The sequence below is a fragment of the Oryza glaberrima genome, chromosome 9, assembly GCF_000147395.1.
Source record: "Oryza glaberrima chromosome 9, OglaRS2, whole genome shotgun sequence".
In the NCBI taxonomy this organism is placed as follows: domain Eukaryota; kingdom Viridiplantae; phylum Streptophyta; class Magnoliopsida; order Poales; family Poaceae; genus Oryza; species Oryza glaberrima.
The window spans coordinates 16941069-16967745 of record NC_068334.1 but is presented as its reverse complement, the minus strand read 5'-3'; the positions used below and the strand labels follow the sequence as shown (position 1 = coordinate 16967745).

Here is a 26677-nt window from a genome sequence, read left to right as displayed (position 1 = left end):
TAGTACAAAAACATTTTTCCTTTTCCTTTCTCAAACAAAAAAACTGACATCATCTCACCCTTGCATATACAATGTTCACATATATCACACCACTAATATATCAGATGCCTATGGGTAAAAACCACTGCCCCAATCGATGTTGGATCAAAGGCTTCCTGCCGAGCCATTCTCGGCGATGTGCACCGACGGCGCGTCGCTCCTGAACCTGAGCCTCTGCACCATGGGCTTCATCTTCTCGATGAGCTTGACGATGACGAAGAAGAGCACCCTGTACAGCACCACCATCCCACCGAGGATGGCGAGGTCGACCCACTTGCTGTACCCCAGCTGCACCTGCCAGTAGTCTCGCAGGATCTCGTGGCCGGTGATGGTGGCGGCGCCGCCGGCCTGGTTGTTGGGGAAGGTGAGCCCCAAGAACTCGTTCTTGTAGAACCCCTGGTTGGCGTACTTGTGGAACGCGATGTAGTACATGGGGTACTTCCACACCGGCTTGGGCAGGTCGTCGGGGAGGCGGAAGAAGCCGCCGTTGAGCATCATGACGCCCTGGATGCCGGCGCCGGTGATGATGCCCATGAGGAAGTCCGGCACGGCGCTGGCCACGATCATCATCAGCCCCTCCACCACCATCATGGTCGTGAAGAGCACCACCGCGAAGTAGGCGAAGTGGTCGATGCTGCTCTGGAGCCCGGTGAGGTAGTAGCCGATCGCGCCCGGCGCCACCGAGATGAGCGCCAGGTACGGCGTCGCCGACAGCGTGTTCGCGATCACGAATGACCCCACGCCGTAGTGCCCGTTCAGCCTCTCCCTCCCAAATATCTGCATAAAGAAAACAATGAATTAAGTGAACATTGATATCCATTTTCAGATATAAAAGTATGTTACTGGGGTAGAAGTTAAATTTTGTTATAACTTGTAGAGGTTAAATTTGATCTCAGTGTATCTCATATTAATTTATTTTATTGATTTTTTTTTAAAAAATGGTAACTATTTGAATGATATACAAATAATAAGAGGTAACATTGTATGGTACATTCAAGAATATACCTTCATGTCCTCGACGAAAGATGGGAAGCCACCGATGGCCATGAAGGTGAGGAAGGCAGCGACGAACATGAGCATGGAGCCACGAGCCTGCAGAGATGTTTTCGGACGTACGGTCACAAACACAGTAACACTAAAGGGTAATGAACAGTAGCAGTGTAATGAACAGTGATGGGTGCGGCTAATAGAAAGCAACAAAAAAAAGAAAAGAAGAAAAGAAAATGGGACACTGTGAGTGATGGCCATGGCTGACGAACCTGGATGGATCCGTAGCTGTGGCCGATGTTGTAGTAAATGGTGCCGACGCAGAGGCACAGTGCGATGTAAATGGCGAAACGCAGCCAGTAATAGCCCAGGTCCCTGTACATGTTCACGAACGACCTCTTCGTGAGCACCCAGGTCTGCGTCAGAAAGCTCGGTCTCTCCTCCTTCTTCACCACTGCCCCTCCCTGTAAAAAAAAAAAGAAATCACAGAAAGAAATTTTGGTGAATTTTACACGCAGTAATTAAAAAGCAGAAGCAAGGATGGATTGGCAAAGCTAGAAGAATTCAGAGATGATTTGTGTGACGTACGGTGGCGCGTATGTCTTGGATGTGATGCGTCACTTTCTCCAAGTGGACGGAGGATTTGTAGGAGTTGACAAGCGTGTCGATTGCTTGAGCAGTCGTCATCTTCTTCCCGTCCATGCCTTCCTCGATGTCCTGATTGATGGATCGTTTAGAAGATACTGAGTTATTCGGGATCATTTTATTTATTCAATAATTCAGCAGCTTTCATATGGTTTAATTGCCATCGTCTTGATCTCGTCATTTGCTACTCACCTTGTCAAAGTCCTTGTTTATAGTCCTCAGGAAGTGGTCTGAAGGGTTCATCAATGATGGACAAGGGAACCCGCTCAAAGCAAAAAACTGCGAAAAATACAAAGAAAAATTAAATGAATTTGTGCAGTTACCTAATAATCAGTCAAAAAAGTTCAGAAGGATTCTTCTGAGTTCTGATTTCTGAACTATAAATGTTTTCCGTAGTGCTAGCTAGAGAGTCAAAGAACAGTGGCCAAGTGCCCAAGTCTGAAATTTCTGACGTTTGTCTATGGACCTACATACATGGTACGCGACCGCAGCTGTAGATCACCGAAAACGCGTGTTTTTCTTGATGATTTGTTCGTACGGTTTCCTAACTTCGACCCAAGTGTGGTCAAGGTCAAGTAATCAGCATGGTAGGCTATTAAAATGTCAAATGGGAGACCTTTGCCTTCAAAAACTAGTTAAGTGGTGTGTGACGATCCAATTGCTTCTTAGTTTCACCTTCAATCACACCTGATACCTTCAATCAAACTTTCCAAAGTTGTTTACCTACTTCTAGTACTACTAAAAAAAATGATCCTTGCAGAGTAATCTGGGACTTTCAGCTTTCAGAACTGAAAATTCGTCAAACTGAACGACCGTTGCAGAGTAATCGCTGTATGGATGCATGCTGCAGTTGGCATAAGCTAAAATCTGCAGGCTTTAAGTCAAGCTGAATTATTAAGTGCCACCGATGCAGTGAAACTTAATACTCCTACTCCATAATTAGGTGGATATGTTCTGCTGCTCGTGCCACGCTATTGGATTCAATGAGATATCAGAAAAATAAGACACGCGGCTCTCGCCAAAGAAGAACAAGGAGACAAGTTCACACGTCACCGAACTATCGGAGTCACTGTGTCAGACTGTCAGTGCATTAAATTCGTTCTGTTCTTCTGTTTGTGAGTAAGCTAGTGTCACAATTAGTTGGTATACTAAAATGAATATGCATGTATATATGCAGTTCATATATAGTAGTGGTTAGATCTAGTGTCTCCTTTCAGCTATAGTTCAGTTCCTGGTTCCTCCTACGTACTACCCAATGTTTGAGAACAGTTCTCATTTTGTCCTTACTAATTTTCAGGCACAAGGTTCCGATGTAATAATCTGTAGATTTGTTTCTTTCAAAAATAGTTTTTAGATTTGTAGTAATGGCTGAAATAATGTGTACTATCTGCATATGTGAATTGTTCATCAGTATCTTATTAGAACTATATTTTCTATTCATTGTTCAATGACAACTAAGGATTTCAGTTCTACCTTTGATATAGAAAGATGCACAGCTCCTGCTTATTGTCGGAAAATAAAAAACCTTTTGCAACTATCAGCTTTCATCTGACTTTGCCCAAATCTTTTATTTCCAACTCATGGTTAGCTGATGTAGCCCGTCAAGTGTGACTAAACAAACTCGGCAAAAATGATTCTCTTTCCGAAAACATCTCGCAAAGGATTGACTAATCGCAGAAGAGTAGTAGTAGTACTGGTCTAAGTGATTCATCGACAATATGATAATATCATAGACAGTATGAATACACAGATCGACCAGGCTGGCTGCCAATTTTTTTTCTTAAAAAAAGGTATAATTAAGCAGGTGGCCGGTGAATGATAGCCGCCAGCAAAAATATTATTCTTTTTTTAAAAAAGGCAAAAATGTACGTATTAATTAAGCAAGACATACGTATAGATATACGAGTACGTATTTGTACAGTATACGGAAGCGTAGAAGCGTGTAGAATACCTGGGCGGTGTCGGCGGCGGGGCCGAAGAAGACGGTCTTGCCGTAGGCGAGGAGGCAGAGGCCATGGAAGAGGCCGAACACCTCGGTGCTGGGCTGGTGCACGGCGGCGACGACGGTCATGCCCTCGCGGCGCGCCATGCGGGCGATGCGGCTGACGACGTGGTACGACGCGGCGCTGTCGAGGCCGCTGGTGGGCTCGTCGAGGAACAGCAGCGCCGGCCGCGTGAGGATCTCCATGCAGATGCTCACCCGCCGCCGCTGCCCGCCGCTGATCCCCTTGTGCGCCCACCCGCCGATCCGCGTGTCCGCCGCGCCCTCCAGCCCCATCTCCCGCAGCGTCTCCTCCGCCCGCTCCCGCTTCGCCGCCGCGCTCATCCCGCTCGGCAGCTGCAGCTGCCCCGAGTACCGCACCGCCTCCCGCACCGTCAGCGTGTTCATCAGCACGTCGTCCTGCGTCACGTACGCCTGATCCATGCGTTCCACGAGATCATCCATTACTCAATTATTCATCGTGCATGCAGCAATTAATTCTGTACATTCGGGAAGAAGACGAGTCCATCTCTCGCTGACTTACCGACGTGCCGAACGCCAGCGCTTGCCTCCGGCCATTGATCAGGATGTCTCCCTTCTGGCTCACGCTGGAACCTAACCTTCCTGTACGTACGTGAACCCAGAAAACATGGAGCTCGGTCAGTCGGTGTCAGAGTTCGTCTCAGCTAGCACGCAACTCGATCGATCGCTATTTGCAGCGACAGGGATCGTGTTCGTCGGGATCGGGAGATTAATTGACGTGCGTGTACACGTTACCTGCCAACGCATCAAGAAGTGTGGACTTGCCGCAGCCGGAGGGCCCCATGATGGCGAGCACCTCGCCGGGGCGCGCGTAGCCGTTGAGGCCGCAGAGGATGGGGACACGGCCGCTCTTCCCGCCGGCGGCGGACACCCACAGGTCCTCCCACGCGAGGACGACGCCCTGGTCCGGCCGGCGCAACGACGGCTCGCGGGCGACGACGCCGCCGCCGCCGCCGCCGCCGTTCTCCGCCGCGCTGATCTCCAGCGACGGCTGCCGCGCCGGCAGGAACGGCGGCGGCGCGAACGAGGAGCGGCCGCTGCCGAAGGGGAAGCCGTCGGTGCTGCGCACGGAGGCGCTCATGTCAGAGACGGCGTCGAACGGCGGCGGCTGGTCCACGTCGTCGGCCTCGCGGCCCTGCGGCCGCGGCGGGCTCGGCTTCCACCTCGGCACGGTGGGTTGGTGCTGCCCGGACGCCATGAACGCGAGAACGCCTAGCTTGAGCTTGACCGGAAGCGATCGAGCAAGCAAGCTAGCTAGCGAGGAGGTAGGTGGTGTGCGCTTGTGAAGCTAGCGTTGTGTGAAGAAGAATGGCGAGCCATGGCTCTTGCTTAAATAGAGCCAAAGCTTCGCTTTGCGCCTTACAGATCAGATCGATCGCTTCGTACAATTGACTTTTGCAAAAATTTTAACTGACAATTGGATTATACGGTCAAAAGTGCATTTGAATTGTTATTCTATCGTAGTTTCTCCCATCTAAGCTGATAAGATCGATGCCCACGTAATTTTAGACAGTAAGCAATCAATTGATGCGGCATAAGAATGTGTACAAGACGAAATGAATAGCATCAAGAAATTTTCAAAATCGTTTTTTCAGTACTATAGGGTACTGTTATTAAAATGTTGAGACATTCAAAAGTACGTACACCTGTTCATTCGGTCCAAAAAAGAAGAAGAAGAAGAAGGTACAAGCCTTCAAATTTGCTAGTTTTCATGATAAAATAGTTCCTAAATTTGGAATAATTCAAAAATAACTCAGTTTGGGGAGTCATTAATTGTATTTCTTATGATATAATAACTTTAAAATTCTGAATTAATAAATATAATGTTGTATTGGTCTTGGGGGCTCTCGCTTTAGCATTTTATTAATTTAATACTAAAATATTAAAATTAATAATTAGCAAATTGAAATTGATAGACCCTTGCTTAAATTTAAGCCATTATGATTCGATCCCACATTGATATATGGCTATATTTATTCATTTCTTAGTGTGGTCATAATTTCAATTTTCCATGATGAAACAAAGAGTAAATTTTGCTTTGGGCCTCTTATTAAAAACAAGGTGTACTTTAGTCCAAAGTTGTAGTTTTTTTTTTTAGTAATTCTTACATTGAGAATTGATAATAATTATAAAGTTGTAACTGTCTGCAGGGACTCTTGAACCGTTATATAGCCAGATTTATTTACTTATTCTCTAATTTTATACGGTTACAACATATACTAATTACAATTACTCCTATAAAGAAGCACATGCATGAGAACGCTTCTTCAAGAAGTTGAGCTAATAGATTTGAATTTGATAATTGCCGCATGCTATTTATAGTCATTTGCTCAAACTGTTTATTTGCTTCATACAAATTTCTGCAGCAATACGTGGATGTTAATATAGGTAATTAAGAACGCCTAACTAATATAGCTCGGAATGATAATTAATACAGAAAACTCCGTCTTGAAACACATTATTAAATGATGACACGCATCTTGATCATGTGATTGTTTTACATCAATAAATAAACATCTATATCAAAAAGTGACTATTTTGTGGTATTTTTCTTCCATATATAACACGATGATGAAAGGGAGCGAGTACTGGATTTCGTTATTATCAGACTATCAGTCACCCATCAATTAGCATCACCTCTTAATTTGTCTTACGTGCTGCCATTTGCTGGGTTTCGCTGTACACATAAATATTTATCAAGTTCTTTTGTCAAAAGATTATAACAGTGAAAATTGCTTAATATAACTGAATGATGTACATGTGGAACTGAAATAGCACGATTGATATCGTCTCTACTACCAAAACAACCCATCAATTAATGTATAAGCCTGTCCAAGACATGAAGAAAAACAATAGTTCATCTGCCAACCTCTGACCATGCTACAATAACTATATCATCCACATCAATGGCATGTAAATGTCCAAAATAATAATCAAACATCCAAAACAATAGCATCTCCAACTGCACGTGAATAAAATGCTTGATGTTGTAGATTTTTTGTTTGTGCTTTATTTGGATGACATCATCAAATTTTCATAGTTGTCTTCTATCTATGTTGCTTTTTATAATTTAATAAACACCATAAGATTGTTTTATGCGCGAAAAAGGTTGCACTATACTTCTGTAATGATAACATATATCTTTGCTTTCAAATTAATCTACAGAACAATTATGACTTATAGTTTCTTTTGGATTGCTAGATTTTTTTTTCCGTGATCAACAAAATTCTCCGTAGCAACGTACAGGCACCCTACTAGTATACAAAATAATAAAAACAATAGTAGCATATATAGCATATCCAACAATTTCCAACTTTTGAAAGCATTTCCAGCAGTACGAACGCGGAGGAGAACTCAACTAGGCCGGTCACCCGGCGGCGGCGGCGGCGGCGGCGGGCGTTCAGCTTTCCAACGATAAAAATGGATGGCTTCTCTGCAACTTGCAATAGCAAATTGGCAGCGGCAGAGGTGGCCAATTCGGAGGCTCTAGATTTTTCACACTTTAGCCCTTTCAGAGAAAATGTTTACAAACAGACTCTCTAGAAAAGTTTCCTTCAAATCCTATTGATTTGTAGTCAATTAATTTTGAAATGAAAATGATAGATCAATATACCCTAACTCATTTCTGCTAATTTATTTTTATTTATAAAATCTTAATATGGGATGAGCATATATTGGTCCCTCCCTCCTCTACCCAAAATTACAAATCATATACCATAATTCGGTTCCCCTACTTGCTTTTAAAAATTTGATAACAAATCAATAAATCTAGGAATGGGGAGGAGCTACCCACGTCCTCCATTTAGATGGAGTTTTTTAAAATAAAAAAACTAGTAAAAATAAATTAGGATACATTTATTTATTAGTTTTTCAAAATTTGACGCTGAGTCAATAAAATTTGAAGGAAAAAAAGAAAGAGTTATTCGTAGAATTCTAAGTGGGAGAGTTCGGCGCCAAAATGTCTGGTGCCAAAGCCTAATGTCGACGCCAGCACATATATTTGGAGCAAGTGTTCGATAGGGTCTACTCATGAAATACATTTTCAAAAAAGGACTAAAACGTCAAAAATCCAGATCAGATCGTTTGCTTCTCTGCTGTTTCGTTTTCTGCTCGGAAAGAGAGGTAGGGAATGGTCATCTGTCGTTTGTCGATGATCACCATGCATGCACGTCGACAGACGTTGACCGCACCACATTGAGAGTCTCCAGCTTCCGTCGTTGTGACTTGTGTGATGAGCTGCCACGCGAGCATATATTACACATGCAATTTGGGGACACATGCAATTTGGGGTTGTTTCCACGCAGCTAGCCAAGTCAAGGGCTCCCCCAATTAGTCTGACCCGAAATTCAATTCGTTCGCTGCCCTTTTGTCCCTTGAGCATGAATGCATGAAGACTTGTCAAAGGAATAGATTATTGTTAATTACTACTGTAACTTTGGTTGATCCGTATAGGATTGGTCGATAGGAGTAGCCAATTGTCAAGTCCTATGCAAGCTAGTCAGGTCACAAAATTCTTGAAGAGAGATACTCTGAATATAATATGACGTGTCAAGTTGGTATACTAGTATTGTTTTATATACTCCCTCCATACTTTTACAATATTTAAGTCAAATATTAGAAATATAAATCATGAATAACTCTCAAGTTGTTGAGTTTAAAAATATAAAAGTTATATGAATAGATTTGTCTTGAAAAATACTTTCATAGAAGTATACATATATCACTTTTCAATAAATATTTTTATAGAAACAAAAAGTCAAAGTTGTGTTTAATTTGAAGATCATGCCACTGTACAAAATGACTTTCTTTAGAAGTACTGATCTTTCTCATTACGTAGTACTAGTAGTTTCCAATAAAGTACGTAGCTTGACATTCACCAATGGAATCTGATTCACCGGGGCATGCATGCAGTGACTTACTCCTCCGTCTCAAAATAAACCAATCTACATATTAATATGATAAAATCTAGTACAATAAATCTTGATAGAAAATTGTGGCCAGACTCGCTATACTAGATTATATCATATCCTTATCATAATTGATTTACTTTAGGACGGAGTGAGTATCTAGCTAGATCAGAGCAAGAACTATAAAGATTTACTCCTAAAAGTAGAGATATTGCCCTAGTTCCACTTCCATGTAAAATTGGGTGATGAGGAGGAGGAAAAAAGTGAAGAGATAGAGAATAAGCCAACCCTCGTGTAAGGAGTAACCTCTATACATAACTCTAAGAAAAATATAAAGAGAGAGTGAGACAGTGCGAGAGCGAACCAACAAAAAAAAGTTATTAAGGCTTATGTATTAGAGAAAAATATATTTTATATATATATATATATGATGCCTCTTAATTAATAAGTAGATGATATAACTAAGATTAGAAGCGGTAGCCACACCACTACTATAAAACTTACCCTGAGCAGACATGGGATATATTCTACCCCCTCTCTCTCCAAATATATAACAACTCTTCTAACCATAAAGTTTGTCCCAAAATATAACAACTTCTTCACCAATATTCTCTTTTTAACTAATCACAATCCCCTATCATTCAATTTTCTCACCTACCTTAACTTCTCAACCAAACACAATTTTCTCCTATTTAGTTTTACCTACTTTCTTAATACCCGTGTTAAATCTTAAAAATTCTTATATTCTGGAACGGAGAGGTAGATTAAAGGTTGTGTTCTTTATGATATTTTTTTCTCAACTTCTACTCTCTTATTTTTTATGAACACGTTTCATGAACTTTTAAATGGTTTTTTTCAAATATTTTCTAAGCTAGTACTCCCTCCATCTACTTCTGATAGTCATATTTCATCTTGACACACAGACCAAGGATAAGTGATTCTACTTATTATCCATTTAAATATGCTACTAGTCATTCCTCGTAAACAAGCGATTCATTAATATTTACATTTCTCGATGCCCATGTAGCTAATTTTGTGTGGAAGAATGGAGAGTCACACATTAAATCCAAGAAAGCTATTAAGATGATAAGTTGTTGGATTGAAATATGCCTATCAAAAATAAATTTTTCAGATTTAAAAATATTACTATCAAAAATAGAGGGAGGGATTACTAGTTACTTTAATTAAAAAAACATATATATTAATCTATTTTTTCAGTTTCTTTAAACTAACATTTAATTATTTATTGGTTAATAAGCTACCTCGTTTTTCTACAATGACTACCTAAATAAACGTGGTACTAATATAAAGCTAGCTTCAGCAACGTTTCCTGTGGCAGGGAGATCGATTGATCGACCGCTGTGATGCTGTGTTTTAGCTAACCAACCAGGGTTTTTATTTTCATTTTATATTCCGAAATGTAAATGATCAATCTCGGGGAACAAAAATTCGAATAGCAATGGTATTTCAAATTTGAACAGTTTTTTCTCTGAATGTAAACAAATTTTCGCTAAATATAAAGATACTAAAAGTTTTTGGACATGTACGTAAATTCAAATTTTCTAACCGAAAATTCAAACCCTACTATCCGCAACTTGTGAGTAGTTAATGCAGAGTAATGATGATACATGACGGCTAAGCTAGCTAGTGGGAGTAGTTAGCTCACAGTAATAATATTAATGGTGGTGTCAAAGAAATGATTGCTTGCTAGCTTTCCATGCCATTTAATTAACTTATCTCAAGTTTCTAATAAATACTTCCTCCCATTTTTATAATTAAAGTTTTAGACAACGATACTGCCCTCCAAAACATATTTTCGATTTGAATCCAGCACAAAAAATGAATCAAATATCCAAATAAAAAACTCCCAGAATCAACCCATCACATAATCCCCCGCAAAAAAAAACCCATCACATAATCAATCAACACATATATAACAGGCCAATCTTTATAACATCCTCACTTTTTAATTGGAAGAACAGAAATGGAATGACATGGCTCTAGGACCACCCGCCACCGCTGTTCACCACATGGTGAAGAAGTCCGCCCACCCGCTGCTCTCTACAGACAACCATTGATGTCGAGATCAGCTGAAGAGAGAGGGGGTAGGATGAGGAGGATGAGATGGAAAGGCGCGGATGGAGGAAGAGGACGAATGGACGTTAACCTTGGATGTTGGTGTTAGACTCGAGGGTGGCGGATCAGATCAATGACAAGGACGAGGCTTCCTGCCTAGTGCTAATGCCTCCATCCTCCACTTCATTAGTGTTGCTAATTGTGATGGAGAGAATGAGGCACTCTAGATTCAGCTCGTACTAGGCCCTAGGCAGAGGCATTGAGGGCAAGGAAGAAGAGATCTGACAATATCAGTGCCATTGCCCTCATCGCCGCGCATTGCTGCCCCATCCCCTTGCTAGCCCCAAATAGGCTAGATCTAGGTTGCCAATCTGCCAACGCCATAATCCCTATGGAGCAACCGTCGCGTCACCTCTGTAAAGTCGCGTTGCTGTCGATGTAGGGAGGCAGTGAGAGAGTGAGAAGGAGAGCAGGGATTAGAGGGAGTGGGAGGGAGAGATTATTGACAGGAAAGCTTGATAGTGTAAGATAATTAATAGTTTGGGAGAGACCAAGGGAGCGAGAGAGTAGTATATATTCCCTCGGTTAGTTCGGCACATCTTTGTGGTTTATTAGTAACAGCATTTTTAAATAAAGAAGCACTAATAACATCAGTGCTAGGTTTCTTAATGAACCAGCACCGATATGGCTTGAGGGTGCAGGAAACCACTATTAGTGTTGGTTTTTGGCTAACTGGTATTTGATGTGGTTTTCTAGATATGGAGTTTTGTAGTAATGACCACCACCACCACCACCATCCCCGTCCTAGGCACCGCTAGATCCAAAGGCGAGGATGTCTAGGGTGCCAGATCCGACGATAAGAAAGCTTTCTCCATGGCTACCACCATTCTGTCTTCCATAGTGTAGTCAATGGCAATTGAGGACGTGATGATGATGACCTCCGCTAGATCTGGCCAATCCATGCTCTAAGTGTGGGTGACGGCCATCCCTGTCTCCTCTCCACAACCTATGGCGAACAGATCAGCGCAAGCTAAGTCCTAAATCAACCTAAACCTCTGCTCTTCTTCCTCAATATGACCCCATCTCTCCTCTCACGTGTCTGGCAATACTCACTTTTACTGTCGGTTCTGGAGCTAGCCGACAGTGATATGAGTTAGGGCCTATTTGGGGGAGCTTAAAATTCTAAGAAGCGGCTAGTTGGTAGCCAGCTTTTCAAAATCTGGAAAAGCTGGGTTTTTCAGCTTCTGGCTTTAGTTCATTTTCTGCATTCTACAACTACAACTTCTCAAAATCTGGACCAAAAGCTGAACTGTTTGTGGGAGCTTCTGATTCTAGGAGAAGCTGCAGCAGCTAGAAGCTCCCACAAACAAACCGTAAGTATCACTATATTGTAATGTGGGTTTTTGAATTGGAATTGATTCTGTATTTTGTATAGTAGTGTTAGTATATTCCTATAAATAGCGTACCCGCAAGCACAAATTAATACATACATACATACATATACATACATATATACATATACATACATACATACATACATACATACATACATACATACATACATGTATGTATGTATGTATGTATGTATGTATGTATGTATGTATTTACGTATTTACTTATTTACTGTATGTATATGTGAGCACTAGGATTTTTAATCTCAGAGTGTGAAGTCATGTACTACGACTCCACTAATAGATCAATACGCGTGCTTTATCCTATACACACGAGCACTGTTAATTGATATCAACCTTGGACAAAAATAGATGGCTTAATTCAACTGCTACAATAATAACATATTAGTGTGCAGTAGAACCGCATACTATTGACACAGTAGTGTGTATTAGAACCGCACCGGCCTCGAACTCATTTTCTTTTGCTATATATAGTATTCATCTGCAGATCCAGATCTCCTTTTCAGTCGGTGATTGATCCATGATGCTCATCAGTGCACCGAAAACGATTGTGACCAACACGTGAGAAATGTGCAGTGTAATCCAAAGGAATGAAAATGCAACACGATACGTATAGTATATATATGCACGTAGGTACTCGTACGAGTACTACTGTATATAATTAATGGCTAAACTCTTGACGTGTTAACGGTCCGTACGTTTTTCTTTTCCTATATATCTCATCAAACACGGATTAATTAGGCTTAATAAATTCATCTCGCGGTTTTTAGACGAATTATAAAATTAGTTTTTTTCATTCGTGTCCGAAAACTCCTTCCGACGTCCGGTCAAACGTTCGACGTGACACCCAAAAATTTTCTTTTCACGAACTAAAGAAAGCCAAAATCACAAAACACCTCAACACAATTGATTGTTTTTTTTAAGCCGCACGTGGAAACAAAATCCTAGGCGTAGATTGTTTTTTTTTAAGTAGTGACTTGTAGACTCCACGGACTGACTAGGAAGACTATAAATCGTACGTACGCGCAGAATGTCACACGTTAATGTAGCGAATTAACGCACACGATCGACATGCAATATATTCAACGTGCATAAATTATGTCATCTATTCGTGCATCTTTTCCTAGCTAGCTAACTTGCAAATAATTAACGAATTAACTAATATGCGTGTAAAAACCTGCAGCGGGTTGTGGAATACAACCCCAGTTAAATTTGTAACGGTGCGATTGATTTCAGACTTCAGGCCGTCCGCCAAAGAAATCTACGCGAAATTTAGGCACGGTGAAAGAAAAATACAGGTTCTTGGAAGTATTTGGAATAAGTGTCCCTAGAAAGCAAATATATCATATTCAAAATAATATCGATTAAGTACTGTGCGAGGAAAAGTAAGAGTAGACGACGTTCACGGCGTCGTAGTTGAGTTGGGGCGAAATTTCATAATGACATACGGCTTGAACTAACCTTTCAATCAACGTGAAAGAATAATTATAACGGTCTATGTTGTCCTTGCGAGCATATATTAATGCTGATAGAGACATTGATCTCACCATAACTTCAGTATAATAGTAGGAAAGAATGTGAAGCATATGCATCATATCATCTTCAATTGATTTCTTCAGCCGCCGTTAACATGGAAACATGGAGTACATAGGCGTCACGTCAAAGTTCGGCAACTAGCTAGGAGTACAATTTTATTTGTTTTAGGAATTATTTCTCTTGAAATTTATGTGAACCGGTGAGTACTGTTGAGTTGTGATTCAAATTCATTTGCACATAATAAAGGCCAGCTTCTGCTGGAGCGAAACGGAGGCCCGTAGATGCTCGTTATCTTTTAGGGTTTCACCTTCATACATACCTCTTGTAAGCCACCGTTCGGCGTTGTAACCTCACCCTGATATAGTGAAGATATTTTGCTGGCTAGTGCTCGTGGTTTTTTCTCTTCTGCTTTGGGAGGGTTTTCCACGTTAAATCTCGTGTCTTCTGTGATTGATCTATTATTCTTTGTCGTTTATTTGCCTATTGTTTCCTAACAAGTACTCCCTCCATCCAAAAGGAATACAATTGTAGCATTGAAAAGACAATATACTTAGTATGAAAGGTAAATAACTTAGATGTCCCTCACTAAATGAGAAGTGAGAGGTGGTTAGAGTAAGGTTGGGATAAATTTAAATGAGATGTAATTGCAGAGAAAATAGTACTCTATAATTGTATTATTTTGAATAAAATCTGAATGTTATGTACAATTCCATTTTTTTTATGGAGGGGATAATCAATAGTAACTAAAGCGTACTGTGTATCCCCTAGTTTCCTAATAAACCAATCATAAACTTTTCAATTAATTATATATATGAAAATGGAAAGGATAACATAAGGGTTTACATCATGTAGACATATGTCAGACTTGATTAATACCCCTTTAGACTTTTGGTACATTATATTCATGTAATATTTCTTCGCCGCATAGTAAGAGGTCTTGAGACAGAGATCGAGAGAGAAAGATATGATAGAGGAAATGTCTTGTTGAGAATACAAACACACCACACACTGCTAGTTGGGAACTCTCATGATCTGTACCTGCAGTTGCTCAACCGGCACTTCTCTTTGGACACGTATGATGTGATGCCATTATTGTAGCACTTATGTGTCTCTAGGAGCCAAAGAAATGGGAGGTCAGCTCGAAGAGTCGATGCTTCGAGCGGCCATCCGATCCACATCCCAGTCCATACCCTAATCAATCCCCATTCAAGAACAATTCAAGAACTCCACACATCCCAATCCATAACCATAATCAATGCCCATTGAAAAACAAATCAAGAACCAATATATGATTCAATAAACATCACACACGGTATTACATTGATTCGATTACTATCCAGGACCAATCAACCCCAACAGTCAAGAACAACAGATGAAAAACACTAGAAAGCTCACCACTGTCGTCTCCCAGCAACAGGCCCATGTCCAAGATTCGAAGCAGGAGAACCTCTGGTGTGGCCATTCCTTCTCCACCTCCCCCATGTTTCGTCCAGCCCCCCCCCCCCCCCCCCCCCCCCCCCCCCCAAAACGGCACTGCCTTAATTCTCCTCTCACGACAGCCTCCCTGTCAAGCCGTGCTAGAGAGGAATATTGAGAGAGAGGAGGTGCGGTGGCAATGAGGTTTTGACACTATTTTTTTCACTCTCCATAAAAAAAATATTTTATTTCGTTACGATAAGATTTTAATAAACAATTACTCTATTAAAATATATTTTAGACACAAAATGATGCTGTCAAAATTTAGATTCATATTGAAAGTAGATATTTATGGTTATGCTATTGTATCACGTAAAGAATATATTAGTAAGTAGTTGATTGTTAGTCAAAGTAGTTCTAATGAAACAAAATATGCATCATATTTTTCGACGGATGTCTGGAGTATTTACACAATGTACTCATAAGTTATTTATACAAAACCCCCACTTCCATTTTCAAAGTCCAGTTTGTAGGATCACTAGTCCCATATTCATCGACAATTTCCTAATTGGTCTTGTCAGAAGACTTCACTATTTCTTCATGAAATGGCATTATCAATTAGGTGTAATAATGTGCTCATTTGTCATCGATCAAAACCTAACTAATAGATCATTGTCAACTCCATATCATATATACTCCCTTGCCCTGTTCTTCCAGTCCAATCAGATCACTCCAGAGTACAATACCTTCCTTAGCTGGTGCCTACACTACACGCAGTACGCATGCATCTCCATGCATGTTATTTTTTTCAGAATTCAGAAATTTGCATCTCCATGCATGCATGTGAACGAGCTGGCTAAAGACTTTTTGCAACATTCTATCTAACCTAATGTTTCCTAGGCAGAGAGGGTAGTTAGATGCGTGATTAATTTCTAACTACAAATGGGAGAATATATACTTTGTTCACCGTCATACAACTAATTAGCTTCATCATTTGGCAAAGTCTATACGTTTCCCGTGAAGACTAACACAAGCAAGAAATCAACACTAAGAACAAAAACCAGCACCGTTCATGGACGTCAGTGCAGCGATTTTTTTGCAGCACGCGCGGGCGTCTGATTTTTCGTGGCCTTCTCTTTCCATGAACAACCGGTCTGCAGGTCCCAGTGTTTCACCGCTTCACGCGACGATGACGACGATGTCGACGACGACGTTGATTAGATAACGTGGATGCGACGGTGAAAACGTGGAAGTGCGTACTCCCTCTGTCCAAAGAAGAGAAACCCTGGTTTCCGTATCCAACGTTTCACCGTCCGTCTTATTTAAAAAAATTATAAAAAAATTAAAAAGATAAGTCAAGTATAAAGTATTAATCATGTTTTATCATCTAACAACAATGAAAATACTAATTATAAAAAAATTTCATATAAGACGGATAATCAAACGTTGGCACGGGAACCCACAGTTTGTCTTTTTTTGGGACGGAGGGAGTAGAATTTCACTGCACTAAAGGATACTGGTGGTCATCGATCCCAAAAATTCAGTGTGTAGGTAAACTCAGTCACTGTCAGGATACAAATTTTCTTTGATGGTCAGATTGCGTTGCTGTTGTTGTTGGGATCGACTGTGTCTGAGGTCAGGGGAAAGGAAGGCAGCCTTGACGAGTATGCATGCCGTAATTACTAACGTTGTAAAAATTGTGACCGCAATTACCGAGCTGTGATCGTGATGACATGATCCTGTCAACATTGCTTTTGTTTGAATTAACCTAGCTTCTCCAGTCAAAGTTTCAGCCATCGTCGACGTAGGGGATATACGATTTTGTTTTTGTATGTGTCACTGGTTTGTGGAATGTATCATTTTTGTATCCACAAATGGCAAAAGGGAGAAGAGGTACAAGGTAGACCACAGCGTGGCACGTGTGAAAACAGTAATACTAATAGCAGCATAAGTAAAAAAGAATCAGATATGTTCAGTATTTCAAGTGAACACACGAAAATAATGATTTTGTTTGGCTATCATGCACCATATAGGCATATATATAGTCGTTTTGTTTTTCTATCTGTCACTAGTGTGATGGGTCATTGTTCTCACAAACGGTGAAAGTGAGAAGTGGTCTAACGACGGTGAAAACCTAGCTGGCACTTGTGGAAACAGTAGTACTAATAGCGGCATAAATAAACAAAATGTCAAATAAGTTCAGTATTTCAAGTGGACCCATGGAGGTTTTAGCTGTCATCATACATAGTTGTGTGATGTGTCGTACTGTAATTGTTTCACAAATGGCAAAAGTGAGAACAGGTCTAACGGCGAATTAGTGGCAATTGTGGAAACAGTCACAAATTAAAAGTGACATCAGTAAACAATAAGTCATCAAATACACAGTATTTCAAGTGGGCACACCAAAATAGTACGAGAAGATTCGTATCTCAGAAGGCACATCTGCAATAATTTAATTCCATTTATTTCTTATACAAATCAACCCAAATTACGTTTCAAGGTACTCCCTCCATACTCATAAGTCACAAAGAAAGTCGTTTAGAACAATGTTTAAATTAAACCTTAGGAATATAAATCATAAATAACTCTCAAGTTGTTGAGTTTGAAATGTAAAAATTATATGTATAGATTTGTCTTGAAAAATTAGTTTCATAAAAGTATACATATATCACTTTTCAATAAATATTTTTATAGAAACAAGAAGTCAAAATTGTGTTTTGGACTGGAATATAAACAATGTCTTTGACTGGAGGGGGAGCAATAACTGTGCGTTCCCACGAGGGTCAAAATATTGAGAAAGTTCCCACGCTTCAGTGCGTCAGTTTTTTCTTGCTTGTGGCCTTCAATAAATTAGTCAACTCTCAAATGGAACAAAACAACTGACAGGCACCGGTTTTTTGCGTCGCCGAGAGGTGTAAACAGCACGTACATGCATCTTTCTTCTGCCTTGGCCGGCGGCAGTACGAGACCCGATTCAGTGGTAAAAATGCTGAATCCAAGCTTCACAGCCTCTGGGTTTATTAGGTCAGGTCAAACATTTTCTATCCATTCTCATTTCCTCCTCGTTATTCAAGTTTCTGCATAGAATTTTCTAACATCCATTCATGTCTCCGTAACAGGTTTCTAACTTTCAAGCACGAGTTCTGCATGGACTTGATGGATACGTCACAATGATAATGCATTCATGGTCAGACAGTTCAGTCCGTGGTAGCGACAAGACGTACAGCCACAAGCATTTAGTCAAGAGGATGTGTCTGAAATATTGTCATATCAAAATTTATCAGGTTCAAGAGTTCAGGTTAAGACTCCCTGTAATACATTCTCTTCGAAGAAAAATAAGCTGATACTGATAGGTTACAGGTGGATGAGCCAGCCGGAAGTATGGAGGGGGCAATACGTGCACGATTACCAGATGACATGGACAGATGGGCTTAGAGCAACGTGGTGCCCTTTCACTAATGGGCGAGTTCATTCACCCATTCTTTAGAAACAGAAACAGAATATGATAAATCAAACAGGAAAACGGCGTAAATGCCAGAATCAATGAAAAATGGCGGCTCATCGCTCAACTAATACCGGTAGGCAAATGATGGGGCGATGTTGTATCCAGCTATAATATGTGGCCTTGGATAGCATCAGCATTCAGCAGGATTACTCCACCTCTTTAGCATCTGCAATCTCCATGTCAGATGCTTTGCTTTCGGGCACAGCTTCTGGATCAACTGCCTCAGTGCTGAGATCAGGCTGCTCGTCTGATCCATCAATCTTCATGCTGGGTTTTACATCATCCGCTTTGGGGATTTTGAGCCCATAACGTAAACAAATCCTCTCAAGCAGCTCCTTCCCATCCAGGGGAGAAACCATGACGCACAAATTGGTCTTCCCTTTCCAGCAAACAATGGCGATTGCAGAAGGATCCATGGCGATGGAATCTATGTTCTGATGCCCTGAAATATTTCAAACATGTTTAGCTGTCATCAAGTTGTGGTGTTTCTCTATAAAGCTTATAAGTGGGATGTGATGTTACCTTCCCAAAGTACTACAACACAGCAACCAGGCAACAAAGCTGAAGCTTCTTCACCGAATTTTGCATCCACAAAATCGGGAAATTTAATAGTTCTGTATTGTAAAAGGTGCTGGAAGTCAATTGCAGAAGCGTAGAGAATCTGTTTGGTGATGTATGGAAGCAGCAGTGGTAAACCCTCTGAAGACAACCTAAATGTGCATGGTGAGCCATCCTTTGATGACTGTCTTTCCTGAAAGATATTGCAAGAATCACAGCTTAGTGTCGTGCCATTTGCCCCACTGATAAAAGCTAAAATTGATAAAGAAAACATAAATTAAGGAGACACTTACAAATATCTTTAGGCCAAGTGAGGTAATCTTAAGCCGCTCACCAACTTTTACATTGAGCTCCAAAACTTCTTGCACTGATTTTGACACGTAGTATATTCTTTTAACATGGCCAGCATCAGGATTCCTAGTCACAAGGTGACCCTCAAGCGGAAATGTATCCTTGATACCATAGAAAGATACTATACTTCTTATTGTAGCTTCATCTTTGAAAAATATCACTGGATCAACCCCTCTCCACCTTCCTTGGTTCTGTGGCTTCCTCCTCCTATCTCTTGGTCCTGCTTGATCATTTTCTGCCTCATTAACAATTACTTTAGCTTCCTCTGAGCTTTTACCATTTGATGTTTCATTATCCACATCTCCATTTTGCTGTTCATCCATAACATTACCATCATCAACTCCTTGCTGCTGCACGGTATTTTCTTTATGTGGCACCTTATCTGATCCGAGACCTTTCTCAAGTTTCTCAGCCCTATCCTTTGAAATATTGTGCTCGCCTTTTATAAGTTCTGCCTCTTGGTTCTCTGCAAAGAACCAAAGATATTAAGGTATGCACACTTGAACATTAATAAGCAGTGGCTAATAAGTTTATGCAATTTGATACAAGTCATGAAATACATGGAATAAATTCCTAAAGATTACCATTAATAGGGGAGATTTTCTGAAGGACTGCAATAAAAAATGCCCCACTGTTTTGATCATGCGGAACAATTCTCATGCAGCGATGCAGAGGGAAATTTGAATGTTCTGTGCGGATAGACGTAGAATTTGACTTTTTATCAGAGTCGTTTGGAACTTCATTAGACTCAAGTTTGCTCGTCTCTTCAGTATTGGGATCACCACCATTATTGACATCATCAGATGCTGTTTTCGTTTCTTGTTCTCCCTCTACCATGTTTGTTGAATCTTTCATATCAGCATCAATTACATCTGTGTTGATCTCAACACTGCCAATAGCCACATGGCTATCCATGGTGCCCTTCCCTGAAGGAAACATGCTTGGTGATATCACGTTCTTTCTGTAGCGAGGGACATCTTCGTGAGTGCCAAACCAAGACCCTCTATCCCGTACCTGCAACAGTTAGGAAGGCAATAACTGCAAAAGAATCAAATACTCCAGAGTGTGGGATATCAAATTTAGAGGGGCCCCCCAATGGAGAATACTTCTGTGACAGAATAACAAAACCAACAGAGCAGAATGCAAACAACTCTGACTAAGAAATAACTCCAAAAAAACTAAAACAATGGCTGCTACCTCCATTGTCCTTGCACAAGTTTCATAAACTGAAAAGCACAGTAGAATATTTACAAAATTGGACACCCATCCACTACTCTTCATATCACATCTAAGAAAGTACTAAAACAAAGTAGCAACATTGATCAAAACAGTAAATAAAAAGATGTTCAAGATATAGTTGTGTATTGCTACATGTAAATGCAAACTCAGTCACCACTTTATCCAGTGAAAAACTCAGACAGATCTAATCTAGACCATATAAATGGAAGATGAACCATGTGTCCATGATATTGATAATTAAAACATGTAGTAATCGCAGTTCAGCGCATTACAGCAGATTGGGTGAACCTAGGGTGACTTTTTTTTTTTCTTTTTTGGCTCTAAGGCCACAGAAGATCACAGTCGCAGCTAATTATGCAAAATTGCAAAGTGATACAAAATATACAAGGAAATATGCATGATTCAGAGAAATGTACACTGACCTTCCAGGTGCTAAGTCCAGGACGCCTGACTAATTCAGGTAGCTCATTAGAAACATCAAGAAGTTCAACAGAATCCCCACATCTCCGTAGAATCTATTTAGTTATGAAAAATATGGTCAATGTCACAACAAGGTACACAGGACATGAAAACAAGTGCTACACTTGAAAAATGAACATTCCTAGATGGTCTAATCTCAACAAAAGTTACTCCCATGGTAGATTTGACACACTGAAAACATTTTAGGGTCTCATCAAGTATAAGTGTATGACAAAGAAAAAGGCAACAAAAATAATTTGATCAATCAAACATTACTACATTAATATTAGAGAGGGGCAAAGGAAGTAAAGTTAAATCAAGCAACAAAAAATACCTCCGCGACAACTGCTTCATTTTCAACAGGATTCATTGAACATGTTGAGTAAACAATCCTTCCACCCACTTTAAGCAAACCAATACCTGAACAATAAAACAAAGAATCTTAATCTCTTGAGGTAGCATAGCATTGATGGCAATTAGCAACTAACGTATCATGTTACACATTACAAAGTATCAAATTTGTGCTGATTTAATACTTGATTACACATGATCGGTAATTGAAAAGGAATCCATACCAGATGCACATATCTTGCTATCATGTATGTAAATGAACTTATAAGACTAACCAGTTAGCTATTTTATCAATCTCAGTTCATGGAACATTTAATGACACACCACAGCTACAAGGACCTGGTTCATAGTAAAATACGGAATATAATAATAGATAGTGAATTGATAAAATCACAAGTCTAAGGAGGAGAAAACTACATAAAAATTGCTTTACAATGGTTAGTTACATTTACATTTCAAGAAACAAAAGTCCAACATAGCGAAAAAAGTTAACAGTTCATTGGAACATATGATAGTTTTAGCCTCTTCAAATCATTACCGCGCATTGCAATTTCTACTTGGAGACGATGGAGTCCATTCCCCATACCAGCATTCCTGAGTGGCAAATAAAATTGATAAGGAAATAGGGAAGACGATGACAGTAGCACCACGGCTAAAAAATTTCACTACTTACCACTTTCTCCACATATCAGGAGCTTTACGCACAGTTCCATCACCACTACAAGGCACATCACACAATACACGATCAAATTCCAACCTCTGCAGTTTGGACTCATCCGTGCATGTTTCTGAACTAAACTTTGCAAGATTACAGCCAGGAAAGTTCTGTGCTTCATGATTCGTCACAATCAAGTTGGCTGTGCACATTCTCTTTGTCTGATGAATAAGAAGATTGCATCTTTGCACATCAACATCATTAGCTACCACCTGAGTACAAAGTATGAAACACAAAATCAGAAAAAAGGTTTTGATTCAAAGTTTTTTTTTCTATCGTTACCAGAAACTATAGATATGTGTAATAGAATGTGAAACATACAAGGGCATTTGGAAGCATTCCAGGCTTTGTAGACTGATGGATCATCTCAAGTAACTGGAAGGTCTTTGATCCTGGAGCAGCGCACACTGCATAGGATAATACCACAAAAATTCACAAGACCAATATTGGAGAAGTCTTCCTCTAAAAATAAAATTTTCAAATAGTCCATGTGTAACCTACTTTTAAGCTCAAATGCCTCAAAAGTTAAGTCTGATATAAAGCTAAAGCCAAACAGAAAAGGCTAGGTCTAAATGATAACTACGGGGTATTCTGGTGTTCTCATTTTTTTCCTTTTTACTGGTACTAATAAATTAACATGTTCCTGAGACTTATAAACTTTTATTAGGAACTATTGCGCCAGATGCTTTATTGAGCAATTAGTTTTAAACATTACAAGCTGGACTACAGAAGAGCAAAGTTAGGTCAAACATGCAGGTCAAGAGACAGACAGCCAGCTGCATAAATAGCACAATATGAGGAATGATGGAAAAGAACATGGATATACATACTGTCAAGAATATGATGATCAGGTTGCACATTCAGAAACAAAGGAGGAACCTGTAAAAATATTACATATCATTTTAACAAGAAGAATATCCGCAATATACATAGACCATCATCAATAAACAATATACTCATATAGCTCATCTTAATATATATAAGGAACTTACCATGCTGACAGCCTCTTGCCTAGTTATATTGCCAACTTCATTCTCTCGCTTCAAGAATTCATGAAAACTGGAGAGGGAAACAAATATTACAAAAAAGTATTATGTCTCAATAGAATATTAAATGAGCGCCTCCAATGTTTCAATGGCAGCAATTGTTAAGTGCAATTTTTTTCAGTTTCTTTTTCAAAAGAAACTAGCCCTAAAAAATCTTATGAAAAACTGCTAACAGTGATATAACACTAAATCTGCAACAAAAAGCCAAACACAAATATTTGAGAAGTTTTGGTGAACTTTTGGTGATGGTTTAGTAGAGAATTCAAGGCAATCACTGATCTATAAAGCCATAAATTGGTTAGTAATTCATCATTTAAGGGGCAACAATGTTCTCAATAAATTCATCAATTTACACAAACTAGTAATGTGCCCGTGCTAACGCTATGGTGATATTTAGTAATGATGGTATATACATGAGATGACAAAAACCAGGTGAAGGGAGTTTTATTGTAACAAAAACATCAGTTTACCACACTCCTAAAAAACAATCATCCTATATACTGCGCATTGTTGACACAATTCTCCCAAGATAAACATTATGCATACCCCTCAAGTGCCTGGTTTCTCCTCAGCTGCATTCGAGAAAAATTCAAATGCCATGCAAGATTGCCAGGGTACCAAGGCAAAGGCCGAATAGCATCTTCTTCATGCTCATCACTAACCTGTCCATGCAAAAAAAAAAAAGGATTACAAAATAGAATTGTGAAGGACATAACTAAAATTTATGCACAAAATATAGAAGCTACCTCAGTTTCCAATGACTTCCTGAAGTCATTTTCTAACTGTGAGCAAATATCTTGATAAAATTGACAGCTGGAAAGGTAAGGACAACATTAGCATACTAGAACAGAATAATCATCATAAAACAAGAATTAGTTATGTGCAATGATACCAGACATGATAAGGTATCAGTAAAATCACCAGTGCATTTCATGCAAATGCTTTTGTTCTAACTATATGATCAATTGCACATAGAACTGGAGATGGTTATATCTGAAGAATGAACCATGGCAGGGAAAAAACAGGAGAATCAGGATAGAGATAATGTCCTTTTCTTTTACAAAAGGACAGTGAAAGTTATATGGAGTCAAGTAAAAGATTATTCAAATAGGGCATGGTTTTTATCAATTCAAACAATAGGCAGATATCTAGAACCTATATATGATTAGAGTTTAAATAACAGCAATAGAGAGTTAGCAAGATAAGATTAAAAGTTTTGATTGTATAGAAAACAGTATAAAATATATATCTATATCTTTTTATAAGCTAGGAGAATCCCCCAGATTCATTTTTGTTGGAACAAAGTTTTGAGAGCTTATAGATATTTCACCCAGAACATATACAACACCACCAAGGAATTTTTGCCTTCTTGGTGATTTCGAGCAATATTGCAAGCTGTTTGGTCATGAAAAGCTACATTACACAATCATCAGAACTCAAGGAATGATTTTCTTTAAAATGTGATGCTGCTATATTGCAATAATCAAGGTAGTGTCATAAACAAGCTAACTGCACTGCCATTCAATACAATGTGACCAACAAACAATAAATCATTAGACCAAACATGTGGATGGCGTCATGTTGCTTCAGATGAAAACAACATTACCTCGCATTAATCCTGAAAGTGGCTGGCAGCGGTTTCCGGAGCATGTTCATGAAGTCGTCCCACTCTCCCTCCGGAATAATTTGCTGTGCCTATAAGCCATAAACATGTATAAACATTCTAATTCAGAAGTTATGCATCCAACTGAAAAACTAAGCTAATAAGCAACAACAGTATAAGCTAATGCAGTGCGTCCAGTTAGGCTTCTCTTATCGTAAGGTAAGTCTAGAGATCAGTACTCGCTACTCAGCATCACAGTCAAAATAGAGCAGTTGCTTCTTGCTTGAAAGCTATAATATCCGCAATCAACAAGACAACAAATCATCACATTCTAAACGAAGTACACATACCTAGAGCGAGACCATACGATCAAAACCGAGATGCCGCTAGCTCAGCTCAATTTTTTTACTAACACAACCAAATCACACCCAAAAAAAGTAAAATATTAAGCAACCGCACCTTGTAGTAGTCCTCGAAGGCTGGGTTCTCGGTGGCGAAGGGCTGCCACGAGGGGTTCCCCTCGCGCCCCTCGGCAGCGCCTCCTTCGGCTCCTTCGCCGCCAGCCGCCGGGGGGCGCTGCGGGTTGTGCTTCCAGACGTTCTCCCGCCCCTGCTTGAAGTGGCGGCGCTGCGTGCGCCCGCGCTTCCTGCCGCCTCCCATGGCTTCCTCCCTCTCTCGCGCGAGCTGCTCCTGCTTCCGCCGCTGCTGCTCTCCCTCCCGGTGACGGCGCGGATGCGGGCGGCGGTGGCGCGAGGGGAGGAGGGGGTTCTCTTCGAGGGGTTTAGGAGCGGCGGCGAGTGATGCGGGGTGGGGAGGAGGAGGAAAGGCGGCTGGGCGAGGAGGAGGAGGTCGTCGAGGTGAATTAGTTGGGCCGGGCTCCGTGTGGGCTGGAGACGCGCGGTAGAGTAGTTATGGGCCCACTATTTCACGCCATAAACCTGATGTGCTAGTTATCTTCTACGCCCAATAAGATGTTGGGCCTTGTTTCCCTTCAGTTCCATAAATAAGTTCATTTATAGATCCTTAACTTGAAAACAAGTTTGATTTCGTTCCTGCACCGAAATACCGGATACAATGGGTCCATGTCCCTCAACTGTTGAAACCGGTGCAATATGGGTCTCATGGTAGTATAGCAGGTGGTTTTGTCCAATGTGACAATTTAACCCAAATCAACAGTGCTAACTCAGCTTGGGACTTGGTGAAGAAGGGCTTTTGGTGGGGTGTTGGCAATGGGAGTTCAATTAATATCCTCACTGACAATTGGATCCCGGCGTTGTTGCGGGACATCTGAAAACTCTAATCCCAATTCCTGAAGATACCAAGGTGCAGTCCTGATGAATGATGAAGCAAATGCCTAGGATAGTGATACTGTCAATGGTAAACATCGTAAGCAGATGATTTTCCAGTTGGAACAAGAGGACACTATAATAACGGGTGAGGGGAATCTCAAAGAATACATCACCAATTATTATAAAGGACTATTTGGTCCTCCAGATTATAATCATGTATCCATGATAGAGGGATGGACTGATGATATTCCTCAAGTGTTTGACTTGGAAAATGACATCCTTACTGCTGAATTTTCAGAAAAGGAAGTCAAAGAGGCAATTTTTCAAATGGATCATAACTCCTCCGCAGGTCCAGATGGCTTTCCTGCAGAGTTTTATCAGGTCTTTTGGGAGATTGTTAAGAATGATCTCATGGCTCTATTTAGAGAATTTCATAAAGGGACATTATCCCTTTATAACCTAAACTTTGGGATCATCGTGCTACTGCCAAAAAAGGCTGATGCAAATCAAATTCAACAAT

General features: G+C 40.3%; 2 protein-coding genes across 2 annotated transcripts; both read right to left on the bottom strand.

Moving 5' to 3' along the window:
- On the bottom strand, positions 1 to 4997 carry LOC127784910 (ABC transporter G family member 1-like). The gene is made up of 8 exons (XM_052312322.1): positions 4430 to 4997; positions 4197 to 4276; positions 3623 to 4087; positions 1864 to 1950; positions 1615 to 1743; positions 1299 to 1490; positions 1045 to 1131; positions 1 to 816 (listed from the first exon to the last, which is right to left on the bottom strand). Exons 1-8 carry the CDS (start codon positions 4890 to 4892, stop codon positions 145 to 147), a joined length of 2175 nt encoding a protein of 724 aa, XP_052168282.1. The 5' UTR covers positions 4893 to 4997; the 3' UTR covers positions 1 to 144.
- A 13295-nt stretch (positions 4998 to 18292) lies between these two features.
- On the bottom strand, positions 18293 to 25691 carry LOC127784771 (uncharacterized). Its single transcript, XM_052312141.1, has 15 exons — positions 25328 to 25691; positions 24872 to 24960; positions 24012 to 24078; positions 23812 to 23927; positions 23212 to 23278; positions 23050 to 23098; positions 22541 to 22626; positions 22178 to 22431; positions 22043 to 22098; positions 21488 to 21573; positions 21117 to 21209; positions 20040 to 20469; positions 19398 to 19921; positions 19069 to 19297; positions 18293 to 18988 (listed from the first exon to the last, which is right to left on the bottom strand). The coding sequence occupies exons 1-15, from the start codon at positions 25526 to 25528 to the stop codon at positions 18693 to 18695; spliced, it is 2643 nt and encodes an 880-aa protein (XP_052168101.1). The 5' UTR covers positions 25529 to 25691; the 3' UTR covers positions 18293 to 18692.
- Positions 25692 to 26677: the final 986 nt, after the last annotated feature.